Source organism: Diorhabda carinulata, chromosome X, assembly GCF_026250575.1.
Source record: "Diorhabda carinulata isolate Delta chromosome X, icDioCari1.1, whole genome shotgun sequence".
Lineage (NCBI taxonomy): Eukaryota > Metazoa > Arthropoda > Insecta > Coleoptera > Chrysomelidae > Diorhabda > Diorhabda carinulata.
The window spans coordinates 37470464-37483880 of NC_079472.1; the positions used below are offsets into that span (position 1 = coordinate 37470464).

General features: G+C 31.4%; 1 protein-coding gene across 2 annotated transcripts in view; it reads left to right on the forward strand.

Annotated features, from left to right (window-relative positions):
- LOC130901290 (uncharacterized) overlaps window positions 1-13417 on the forward strand; it is a 164185-nt gene that overhangs the window by 30618 nt on the left and 120150 nt on the right. For both annotated transcript variants that reach the window (XM_057812515.1, XM_057812517.1), the window contains exon 2: window positions 3507-3731. In XM_057812515.1, coding sequence (XP_057668498.1) covers window positions 3558-3731 — 174 coding nt within the window. In that variant the 5' untranslated portion in view covers window positions 3507-3557. The remainder of the gene's footprint in view (window positions 1-3506; window positions 3732-13417) is intronic.

Sequence of the window (13417 nt, forward strand, 5' to 3'; positions counted from 1 at the left end):
AGATATTAAATTCAATTCATTAGAATGTACGAGGGTTGTAAAGAAAAGACGGGTGAATATACAAAAAAGATTTCATTTGTCATATCAGTGAACAAGCTCAGCAATACCCTCTTCATAAAATTTTTGTATTTAGAAATACGACCAATTTACATGTCGGATTGATGGAGTAAGTAATCTTAGGGTAGAGTTTACTACTGCCTAAAATAACTAGAAATTTCATAAGTTATGAAAATATTACCACATAAATTTTATACTTAATATTTCCAAAAGCACTCCTCGTTTCGATCCAGAACACATACATTGTAAATAACTGTTATTTGAAGCATTGATGAAATATAAAATATCTTTATTTTTAGAAATATGATGCCTTTATATACCATCATGTATGCACATGTATGTATTTTTAGAAGGGTTATATAAATACACAAATTTAGATTGATTTATTAAAGGAAGTTATGATTCGATTGGAAAAAATGTAAGTGCATATTCTAATAAAATATTTTATGAATATTGAAAAGTTGTAAATGTACACATATGTTGTGATCGACATACCTAACCATTAAACACTTCAAATTGGAACAATTGATTAAGCAAATTGCACATGAGAAAACATTTCAAATATTCTAGTTGGTATTTGTTAGAGAGCAGCAACATCTTATTATCTTACATTGAAAAGATTGAAATGAAATAAAAAAAAGAAAACATGAATCGAATTAAATGTTAATAATTACTCATAATATAATAATAAAATACCTTTGTTGAGAGTTTAGAGACACATCCGTAAAGTCGGCTGAACTAATCGACTACTAGGTATTTTATACTGTTTTGTAAGTATTCTTAACTTAATAAAACATGAAAATTGATGTTTTCTTTTATACTATTGAAGGCAGCTTTTGAGTTCAATTTTACGGTATTCATACAGTGTTCGTACTGTTTTTTCGGAAAGTGTAACGAAAATAATGAAAGCCGAAAACATAATTTCTGAGAAAGTACAAATAATAATATAAGCCCACAACATAACTGCGATATCAATTTTCCTCATATTTTTTTCTGATTATTATTATTTTGTTGAAGGACCTTAGTGGGTTCTACCACTTGTTGGCGTTGTCGAAATTTCAATAATTCATTTATTATCTAGTTCGGATTCTATTTTATAATCAATCTTTTTGTCTGTTGTATAGATATTTCTTCAGTTAATTTCAGAAGTTCTTTAGTATATTCGTTTTCTTCTTCATTCTTGTTTTCCTCGCACTTTTGAGTTATATTTGCTTATAATTCGATATAGATAATGTTTGTTTTCTCCTAGTTTTTTCTATTTGTGTATTCCCTTTATTCTTTTTGTGTTCCGTATAATGGAGGTAAACCTTAGTGGTGTTTTTTCTCTTTATAGTGTGATTTGTCATTGAATGTTTGAATAGGAATATTTACGAAACGTTATTCGTGATACTGAAGTCTTAACGGCTTGATGTGACTATAAAGTAGATAGTCATTGAAAAAACTGTAATTAGAATAGAAATAACAAAGTTGATAGCAAAAGATTAAACTTTATAGTTCAAAATCCATGAATCAGTGCCAAGGTATTTATAATGGGGATTTACAACATAATTAGAAACTAATTTTAATCTTTGTTCACATTGGAATTTTTCTAATTAGTAAGAGCGTTAATTTTGTGGACTAAAATATTACCCAGTAGAGTAAGGAATATATTAATTTTCAACTTAAAGAATCATTTTGAGTATTTTACTCAAGAATCTAACACTCAAATAATCATTTGTAATATAATTAAAATACGTCTCTTGTAAAGGAATGAAAAAAAAACTATAAATTAATGAGAAAGTTTAGGTGAAAGTGGAAAAAATATTAATTAAATAGTTCAAGATTTAAATCACCGATTTCTTATGTCTTGAATTTCAGGAGAAATATTACTTTCTAGTAATTCTAAACTTATAATTCTTACGATTTGAGGAATTAATTTCAAAATGCTTATTTAAAAGATGATTAGGTATCACGTATGACTTATTAATTTCCTATACTTTTGAATACGTCAAATTTCATTTGGTAGTTTCGTTTTTTATATCAGAGTACACTTTCAAAAGTCTTGTAACACCCTGATATTTTTAATTTTCAAGAAAATTTTATCAAACCCCTCATCTAATGAAATTAGTAGCATTTATTAAGTAAACCCCAAAAACATTAACATCGGTACATGAAATTCGGATTGAAATTTGATAGAGGTAAGAAGAGCTCTCACGTTTCTAAATCACTACTCGGTTAGATAAGATACGGAGTGGAGTCAGTAGAACAATTAATAGCTTAGTAGTGGCCAGCAGGCATTAAAGTGGCCGCCGACCAGTAACTGCAGACAATATCGATAAATCAACTCACATAATGAACAAATATCCTTTTTGCATATAGGACAAGAAATTAGTGAGCGATGGCTACCGCCAGGATATGAACATGATATTCAAATCGCAGTCTTTTGAGATGGGACAGATATATTCCAATTCAATTAATTCTATTCTTTAATATATCAGATACAAGAAAACCTCAACAATATCTTCAAAAATGTCGAAGACATTATAATTATTTCTTAGCGAAATAAAATAAATGAAAAATTTGTATTTATATGTGACGCATGTTCGTATCGAACGAAGTATTGAACGCATGGAAATGTCACAAGATCGACAATATCACCCGATATGAATCCCATTCAACATCCGTAGAATTATATGACTAGAGCAATTTTTAGGCAAAATAATCCAGTCATTGCCCAATTGGCTCGAGAATATAGCTATTTAAAATATAAAAATAAATATAGCATCAAAAGTATCCAACAATCTTGAGAATAGCAGTCCAAAAATGAGTCAAAAACCAAAAATCCTTATTGAGTCGTTCGAAGCTCAAAGTCGTCGGTTTCTGTGATTATTAAGGTGTGGTTCACTATAAATTAATTCCAGAAGGTCAAACAGTCAATAAGAAGTACTACTTGGCCGGTTAAAGGCATTTACGTGGAGTAATTCGTCGTCGAAAAAATTTTTGAGCCGACAATTCATCACCAAAAAACTATTTCGACGTATGCGCCACGAGTCCATTGAAGCTATAAAAAGTAATTCGCTTACCATATCAACCGAGGCTTACAACAAGTATGTGGAGAAATGGATTAAGCATTGGCACACTCTTATTAGCTTGAGATAAACTTATTTTGAAAGCGATTATAAAGATTTGATTCAAATTGTGTTAAACTCAATTTGATAACAGGGTATTATTATTTTAAATATAGCTACTTCTAATGAAACGAATAGAAGCCATTATGATGAAATAACTATTATTTATGAGCTTCGATATCTTATAAGTTAAATTCAAAAGACTAATTAGCTTGTTTATATCGAAAACTTATTATTTCAGGCTAGGTATAATGGCCTAAATTGGTCTAAAGATTATATTTACTTCGCATTATTTGTTTTTCATAAAAAATATTGGAGATTTGATCCTCATTTTTTTTCCAGGTGAAAATGTGGCATTATATAAATTTATATAATATTTGATAACGATCGACAATGGCGTCATCATCGGTAACACTTCATCATTCGATGCATCCGCATCATCAGCTTACGACAACTTTGCCAATTTCGATAGCGACACCCTCCCGTGATTCGATGACTTTTACGAGCACAAAAGGTCTGCTTAATGGACCTGGACAAAATAATTGCTTTCTGAATAGCGCCGTACAGGTGAGTGTTTTTAATTGTTGATATTTAGGCGTCGAGATCCATTCAAAGGTTAATATTATGTTAATGCCACTGAAAAGGTATTGTTAGTGGAAATTAAAATCAATATACATTATTTTTGTCTTCTACTCAATTTAGTAATCTTCTTTTAGTTTCTTACATTTTTCCCAGCGACGTTCAATAAGTTCGATACCCTTTTTATAATAAAAATCGTCAAGCTCCCCAAAATAGCCATCACCTCGTCATTGTTGGAAAATTGCTGACTACCGAGCCATTTTTTCAAGTCTAGGAACAGAAAATAATCCGAGGGGGCTAAATCTGGCGAATAGAGTGCATGAGGTTGCAATAACGGATGTGTGAGCTGGTGCATTGTCATGATGAAACAACACTTTATTCTTGGCCAAATGCAGCCGTTTTTGCTTGATTTCTAAGCTCAAACGTTGCAACAACGTCGCATAATACTCGCTGATACTGATAGTTTTTCTTCTTTCAAGATAGCCAATAAAAATTATCTCACCTAAAAAACCGACGCCATGACCTTGCTAGCATATGGAAAGGTCTTTGTCTTCTTTGGAGCCGGTTCTACCTTTTCAGTCCATTCTTTTGATTGTTCTTTTGTTTCGGGTGTGTAGTGTTGGACCCAAGATTCATCTATGGTTATGAAACGGCGCCAAAATTCGGCTTTATTTCTGTGAAATATTGCCAACCAACCAACCTTGCGATGTATCGCACTTTTTGAAATGCCTAAGGTCTACTAACAAACACGCTTTCAGTCGACGATCATCCAGTACCGCTTTGTAGCTTTTCTTCAACGTTTCTGGAGTCGTCAGCTCATTTGGTCGACCACTGCGATGCTGGTCTTAGTAGGTCGTACGGCCCAATATTTTATTGTTCATAATGAAGGAGAAATCTCATCCAGAGTAGAATCTAGTGCATATTTTATATTGGTTGGCTAAGGCCTTTCAAATACTAAACAACGTAGTGTCTTCAAACTTGAAACAATGTTGTATATATTGTGTACTTTCTAATATAGTGGTATTTTTCAAGCAACTGCCACTTTCTCTAGGTCAGGTCAGGTACTTCTGGGACCATCCTCGTACTTATACCAAAATTTGATTGTTAGAGTTAATAAAAATTAATTATATCTACATGAGTCTACTTGTTAAGAGAAAATGTTTCAGTCTTTCAATTTTTTTGTTTCTTCCGAAGAGATAAAAACTTTTTTTATACTTTAATGGTTACTCTATGTACCGGGTGTCCCAATAAAAATGGCTCTCGGCCATATTTTGGGAACTGTTTATAGTACAGCTTCGGAAAAAAAAAGAATTATAACAAAAGTGACCTCGAGAAAAACCTGGAAATTATAGTTGTAGGTCCACCGCTAAAGGGCGTAATTAAATACCAAAAATTATAAAATGAATAATTTACAAATTTTGCCTAATTAATTTGCATTTAAACTATGATTTTAGTCTATATCTATCTCTTCAAAAAAGAGGTGGGGGGAAGCGAGAACTTTATTATGAAAAATCGCCTGTAAGTCCAGTTCTACTTAACCTATCTATTCAAACTTAGTCTTTTTGAAGAGAGCTCCTTTTTACCAATGTAAGAGTTATAATTTCGAAACAACCTAATGAGTAACGTATACGTTAGAGGGCGCAATCTATTTATTTTTTTAAATCTAGTTATCCTTGAAAAATGTTAAATGGAAACATGTAGCTTTAATTAAGGAATATAAAAGTAGATCAAATTAGCAACAGAATAGCGAAAACCGCATGTCGATATGTTTTTCGTATTACGAGATATTCTAAGAAATTTGTAAATTTTAACCATTTTCCTTTTAACATAAATTACTCTGGGTTGACTGAAAGGATTTTAACATTTTTTGACTCAAAATTTTCTTTCCTTTTATTAATAATAGTTCTAATAAGTATGTCAATATTACTTATGCTGTCACCGGGAAACTGCGTGATGGTTCCCGAGGTAAGGCCGATAGACATTTTTATTCGAATACCCGGTATTATAATCCTTTCTGAACCCAACTTTTATATTCAGAAAGGTACGTAAACCAAACAAACTAACGGTATGACAACTATGGTGAGCTTTATTGGTATGCTTGGTGAAGTTGTAGAACTAAAGTAATATTGTTTATATAAGCCAAACTCATAAAATCTTTTTATAAGAAATAATGTACATAAAAGTGTAATTTATCTAAGGCTGGGTGTAAGGGCATAAAGATGCGGCTTCTTTAATCCTATTAATGTTATATGCTGCTTAATGGGGTGCATAAAACTCGGTTTGTTTCACGGTTTTAACAGATTTCATTTCACAATGCTGTTACATTAAAACGGAACCCATTGTCGTTTTATTAGGACCGAAATTTAAAAAAGGCATTCAGATTGAAGTTCCAGGCTAGCGTTTTTATGATGAAAGAAACGATTTTACTACATAAACTGTAAGTTTGAACTCAAATGTGCTTCCAGTCTGGTCAGTGTTTCTCTATATCTTATCATATATTATCTTATCTTATATTTATTTCTAGTGAATTAACAGCGTAATAATTTCTTGTCCTTTTCTATTATATTACGTAATAAATATAAAACGTAATAAAAACTACATTCCATACCAATAGTTCGGATAAAACTCATTTTTATCTCTAAATGTTAGATATTAAGCGAGGAAAGACAAGCTTATAAGAAATAAAAGTTCTGTAATGTGGTCATTATTTTAAGACATCTTGTAATTATTGTTTCATAAATTTTTTAGAACTCTCTAAGTCTAATAACAAACTTATGAAATTACATTAGGACTTTTCGCGCTCAGATACGTTTACTGGGGGCTCTTGAAAATTAAATATTCTCTTAAATTGTCTTACGATGCTGCTACTACCATCCATCATTTTGATGGGCATTCGATTCTTATTGAACATGGACGTTTTTTGTTGAACAGTTTACGGAAAATATCGCTTTAGACTCACAGAAGAAATAAAGAATTGCCTGCATCATCCATGATATTATCGACATTTTAATAGCATTTGTTTGTAGACTCAACCTTATTTCTCTTTAGGAGAAAGGAATCAAAATTCGCCACTTCAACAAATAACTAATTTTTTTTTTGTTAAAATATAAAAATCACAATGTACAAAACACTAAAACGTCACTGGACAACCACGTGGTACACGACAAGTGCTTCTTCAAACTTCCCTTAATTTTATATTAGACTAATGTAATGCGCCAACTGTTCCTAAATTCTTTCTTTCATTACTCCTTATACTTTACGAATTAATTACATTCAAATGAGAAAATTAATTAAATCACTTTTGTATACATCTTTTAAATCACGGCTAAATGGAAAACTATGCTAATGCTAACTACCTTAAGATATTGCAAAAACTATGGACTGTAATTTTTGTTATTACTGACATTTACAAATACGGTTCATAATTTCGAACAGAAAAATGTAGTACTTAACGCAGGAATGTCTTCATTATGATAAATTGAACGAATAGTCTCTTTCTTTACAAGAACATTTTTCCGATTTTTTTTCAACATTTAAATATATATTTGATGGCAATTCAAGTCGCCGGCAACATGTTTTTTCTTTGAAAGTTATTCCAGATATTAATTTATTTTATTGTATTTTTCAGTGCAACTATTTTAAAATAACAACTGACTATTTCAAGGTGTAGGAATAAAAAATATTGCGGGCAATAACAAAGAAGATATTCTAATATTTCCCCATTAAATATTAAATTACTTTTAGTTTATCGTTTTGGTATATAAAATTTTAAATAAATTTTTTGTGCAAAATTCGTTCTCATCTTCACTTGGAAATTTCTCGTAACCAAAACCGCATAAAATAATGTGTGTAATGATAATCCTAGATTGTTTTAAAGAGATAACTTCTGTAATAAATCTATAGGTTTTTTGTATAACTGTCATAAAAGTAACTGGTAAAAGTGCAAACGATGACGTGAGAATCTAGAGGATGTCTCGTAAATAATGTTCGTTTTCAATTTTCATTTTTTTTATTAAATAATGATACAAAAAGAAAGTCTTGATATTCAAAGTATAGGCCATCGTATTCTATGGTTCCAACCAAACTCTTTTAGATGTTGATAAAATCATTGGAATAAATTCTGGATGTGGTAGAAGTTCAATACCACCAAGTTTTTTGATCTTGTTCCGCGTAACTTTCGCAATATGTGTCTTGTTGTAAGAGAATCCACTTTTCGTTAGCTAAACCTGGATATTTCCCCGATAAAACCTAATTAATTCACATCAGCTGCCAACTAACCAATCTTCATAATTATATCAAACACACAACAAGACTTTCCATTCGACTCGACCTTTATTTGCGACGGGTTATGGTAATTATCCTTTGTTTAGCCACTGATTTTCCTTGTTCCAGTTGCTTGAATAAATCCATTTAACACCGCAACTAACAATAAGACTGATAAAATGATCATTTCACTTGAAGTGATTTTAAATGCAGCTCCGCGATCTTAGTACTCCGTTTGAGGAGTTCCATTAAAAAATTATACCATCTAAAAAGTCAGAAATTGGTCATATAAGGTCAGTGGGTGCTATTAATTGGTCAACGCTAGAATATTTTTTATTAAGGGTTGAAGTTTATCAAGGTCATTGAAAAATTTAAGCACCTCATTCGCGAAAAAAATTAAAAATGCGTGATCGAGAAGCATTAAGTGAACCAGAGGGACTGGTATAATTTTTTTCTGAGAAAACAACCTTAGAAATGTACTACAATCGAATATATAACAGTAGAGGAAGAACTAGGAACGGAAAGTCGAAGTACATACATAGGATTTGGGAGATGATGATTAACTAGATTATTTTATAAAAACGTCCATTTTTTAAATTGGAAATATGTTATATAATTCAAGTATCACATCTCTAATATTATATTTATTCTTCAATACAATTTGAAAACATAAACATGTACAAAAAGTCTAAGAAATTAAAGAAATTTATTCTTCAATATAGAACTTAATCATGTATTGGCAAATATCCAAGCAACCACTACAACATCAGTGTAAAAGAACGGTATTTAAATGTAAACCGTGTATATAATCATGATGTTTATGTTGTAAAGTAATCAAGAAAAAAATTTAAAAGTCATTTAATAACCTACCTATTGTTAAAATTCGAAAAAAGTATCAAAGTTTCAAATAATAATACATTCAGTTGATTGTGTAACCTTTTAATGCTATATATAACTTATTTTTCACAAAATTATGAATTGAAATTGAATATTTACAGATGTTTTTATCTGTAAAAGAAATTATCTATGAAAAATATTTCCTGTAATCCTTTAACGTCAAAGACGCTATATACACAACTGCTGATTCATGGGAGGAACTGAAACCTTACACTTTGCGAAAATCTTGGCGGAAGTTAGGACTGAAAGTGACCAGATCGTAGATGAGCAAAACAACGACACACAAGAAATCATTAAGGACCTACAAACCGTACAACCGAATGTCCTTGCCAGTGAAGTTGAGGAATGGATTTCCCAATGTGACAAAGACTGTGAAACTAGTAAAGAGCTCAATGGTGACCAGATTATTACCGCTGTTTTAGATAATAATGGTGAAGAAACTGTGAACGGGGATTCAGTGGGTGATAGTGACGAATCCTCTACTCGGATTTCACATACTGACGCGTTTGATATTGCCCCTTAGGACCTGGGGCAACATTCATCTTCAATACCTATGAACATTTTGTGGATCAATAAATAGAGGAATATTGCAGCTCAGTTTAGAATGTCATTTGCTAAACAAAAATCTGTAACTGATTTTTTCCTAAGTAATTTAAAATATAATATATTTCTAATATAATGTTAGTATTTAATATGTGTGTAAAAAAAATGTTCCGACCACATCTCCAGCCCTGAAGGTGACGGATTGGAAAGTTTCTACTGTATTTCATTATTGTTAATATTAAATTTAGCTGACCAAATATTTATATAAGCTGACCAATAATCAGCTATGGCTTTTCGATCGCGCACAGATGGAATTTTTTATTTTTTTCTCGGATGAGGTGCTTAAAGTTTTCAATGACCTTGAAATACTTCAACCCTCAATAAAAATTTTTTATCGCTGACTAATTAATAAGACCAACTGACCTTTTATGACCAATTTTTGACCTTTCAGAAGGTCAATCGAAATTGCGCTCGTGAGGTGCTAAGATCGAGGAGCTTCAAATGGAGACGTGTGATATCTTTAGAATGTCCAAGGACGTGCTGGTACTAAATTGGTTTACTACTGCTTCCCTTGTTACCTCAATCTTTGAGCGTCAAATCTCTACTATTGGAAAGTCATTTCTTGTCAATAATCCATAGATTATATGATAGTTGTAAATAACTATTTAGATTCCAAAGGAAAATGTGATCCTTCAGTAAATACGTTGATATCCGGAGAAGGAAGAAACGCACTTTCCTGTTGAAGTATGTACATATATAATTTCCTCTCCTATACCTTAACAAGAAATTTTTCAAACTTTGTAGCCATATATTTAAAACTAATTTCAAAAACATTCATTATTCAAATAAAATATCAGTGGGCTGACACAATCATTCTATTTTTAATGGAACTTTTGAGTTTCAATAAAAACAGTATCAAAATCCTATATTAAGTATTATAATTTATGTACATTAATATTATTAGTACAATTAGAACAATTGCTAATTTGAATACCTTGCGATTTAGTGGTTATTCTATGAAATAAGGTGGATATTTCGGTGAAGCTTGTAGTAGGTATAATTCTCTGATCAATTGTCTATAAATAATAGATTGATGAATGTAACACTCGCCTATTCTTGTAGGCGCTTTCTTTTGTTGTGTGCTATGAGTTTGCCAACCAAGAACAAGAAGATTTCTCAAAATATTGTATATTCCTTTGGTTCACCAATCACCAACTAAGAAGTACGTTTTCTCGAACGTATTTATACCAACTGGGTTCGCATTGCATTTATAATTTCAATATTTTAGATAAGAATATGGATGAATAATACAGAATGGAGAAATATAGCGTATGTATTACGATAGTTAACATTTTTTCCAGTAATGCAAAATTACAATTCATGGCACACGCCTTGGGCACGTACCAAATTCTGCTGTCTGAAGAAATATGTAATTTTTCGTACTTGGTGTATAGTTTAAACTATTGTCATAGTAACAGCAATATATTTCACACATTCTTCTCGGAATTTACATTTTGGATTTGTCTGCTAACTTTTCTATTTATAAAATATCAGTTTCCTTTAATTAAAAAACAAATCGCGTAGGGCAATATTTACCTTCTTTTTCCTTCTTCTTTTCACTAAAGCAAATGGATGGAACAAGACGGTTCAAGGTCTATTAGGTCAGATGTGAAGTTGGACCCATTGTTCGGTACCTTTCATGGGTCAGCGCATGTACCGGAAAGTCTAATTGTAGATAAAAGAGTTAGTTCTGCACAATCGAACTCCTTCCGGTAGTAGGTAACGTCTTGATGATATTAATGAATTGAAAAACAGGTTGGTTATACACTTTTAAGGTACAAAAAGTCAAATGTTTAGATTTGAGATAGATAAGTGTTAAACGTTGAAGGATGTAGAAGATTGACCGAAAAATATATTTAGCATTACATTTTGATTTTTTTAAATCTCAAAACCTAACGGTTTATGTGGCATACATCTTTCTCAATGAGATTTCTTATTTTTGATTTGAAATCGAGTGCTAGTTGGATGGTTGGATGTGTTTAAATTTTTAATAATGAAAAGGAAAGTGGTAAAAGGCAATTTATAAGTCAAAAATAGATATATGAGATAATTTCCAATGATTTTTTCTGTAAGAAAAGAAGAAAAGTTTTATGGTTTATTCTAAATGTGCTTACACTACAATTCATATAAAATGAATGTGTGTATTTACAAAATTTACATGCCTGTAACAAGGGAAACGACAATTAAAACTATTATTATCAAGGTCAGTTCCTAAATCATAATAAGTATTCTCACCAGTTATAATTTCTTGTAACTATGAGAAAAATGTACAGAAGTTGTTTAGTTACTTGCAGCCGTATAGCTTATTTTGGTTCCATATGATGGATCAATTAAATTACAAGGACCAGTCGTAAATTAAGTGTGGTTGTTCTCACAAGTTAGTTAATACTTCCGTGATTATAAATTTATGCTTGAAATATTGGAGCAAATCCGTTGATTAACTGAAAGCAACGAGATATCCGCGTGATAAAAACACCTTATCAATTTTTTTGTTATTATTAGATATCGAACGCAACAAGATGCATATCTTATGATCAAGCGGTAATCCATGCATAATAGACACGCACGGGTTGCACTGTGAAAAAAGTCAATAGTTGAAAGAAAACATCAGTTCTCAAGAAAACAGTGCCGTCCGAGTCAGAAGAACTAATTTACTTTTATAGATATCCGATTAACGTGAATTATAAATAAATAATGTTTTGTTTGAAGAAATATATATTTTTATATCCTCTTGTGCAGAAATATCTGAAACCGTTCAATCTACTGCCTACACTCAAAATTACACCGTATGTTTCTGAAGCCGATTTGGTTATCGAAACGCACGTCAGTCGTTGGTTTTTTCCTTGTTAATGGAACTAAAAACTGACGAGAACATTAATTTCACTTTTCTATTTTTCAAAAGCTAATTCTGCATTTCGGAATAAAACTAGTAAGAAATTATAACGATTGATATTGAGCACCCAACGTTTCAAGAACAATGTTAGTAATCCATCAGTCCGTTAGGCGAGCCGTTAGTTTTTCATTGGTATACCGTCTAAGACTAAGTGCCACAATATAACTTATCCTGCAGCAAATTGCTGAAGCCTTGTAGACTTCATTTATGCACATTCTCAAATCGCGTCTCCGAAACAAAATAGTTGAACCTGATAGGGGCAATGGAACAAAATTATTAAATTAGTATTGTCATCGTTCCTTAATAGGTATGCAACATTATGAATCAATCTCATGATGAGTGAAAAAATTGAGTCCAAAGATTACATGCTATCCTAGCAATCCTTGCATAGACAATGTTACTAATTTATGACATTATTGTATTGTCATCGGTCTCTAATAAGTGTACAAAATTTTAAATAAAATCCAACGTTTCTAAGTGCACGAAAATTGAGTTCAAAGTTTGCGTTACGTAGATACCAAGCTATTAACAATCAAATTACTTTGATTTATGACATGCTAAGGGTTGCTTTTTCAATGTTTACAATTTCTCAGCGATTAGTTGACCTATTTTCCTGTTGTTCGTTGATGGCGTTTTACGTATATGTACCTTATCTTCAACAACTTCGATATTCTGTAGTCACATCACTTATTTATGCGTTATTTCTTCTACCATAGGTGAAGATGTGATATTTCTTCTTCATTTAGTTCTATGCTTTGCTTCCTGATTATCCCGTCTCAATTGAGTCCTTTTTTTCCAGTTTGTTCGCTATTTCCATGTTACATTTTCTTCTAGGACTTCTTTTTCTTTGTTTCACCTTAACTATTCTAGTTTCCTCATTCTCGCTATGTGTTCAAGCTATCTCAACTGTAGCTTAATTCGTGTCTCATTGTGTCGTTCCTTATTTTATCTAGTTTCTTCATCTCCACTATTTTTCTCAGTATCTTGGAGCTCTGAGTAGCTGGAGAACTAAAATTAC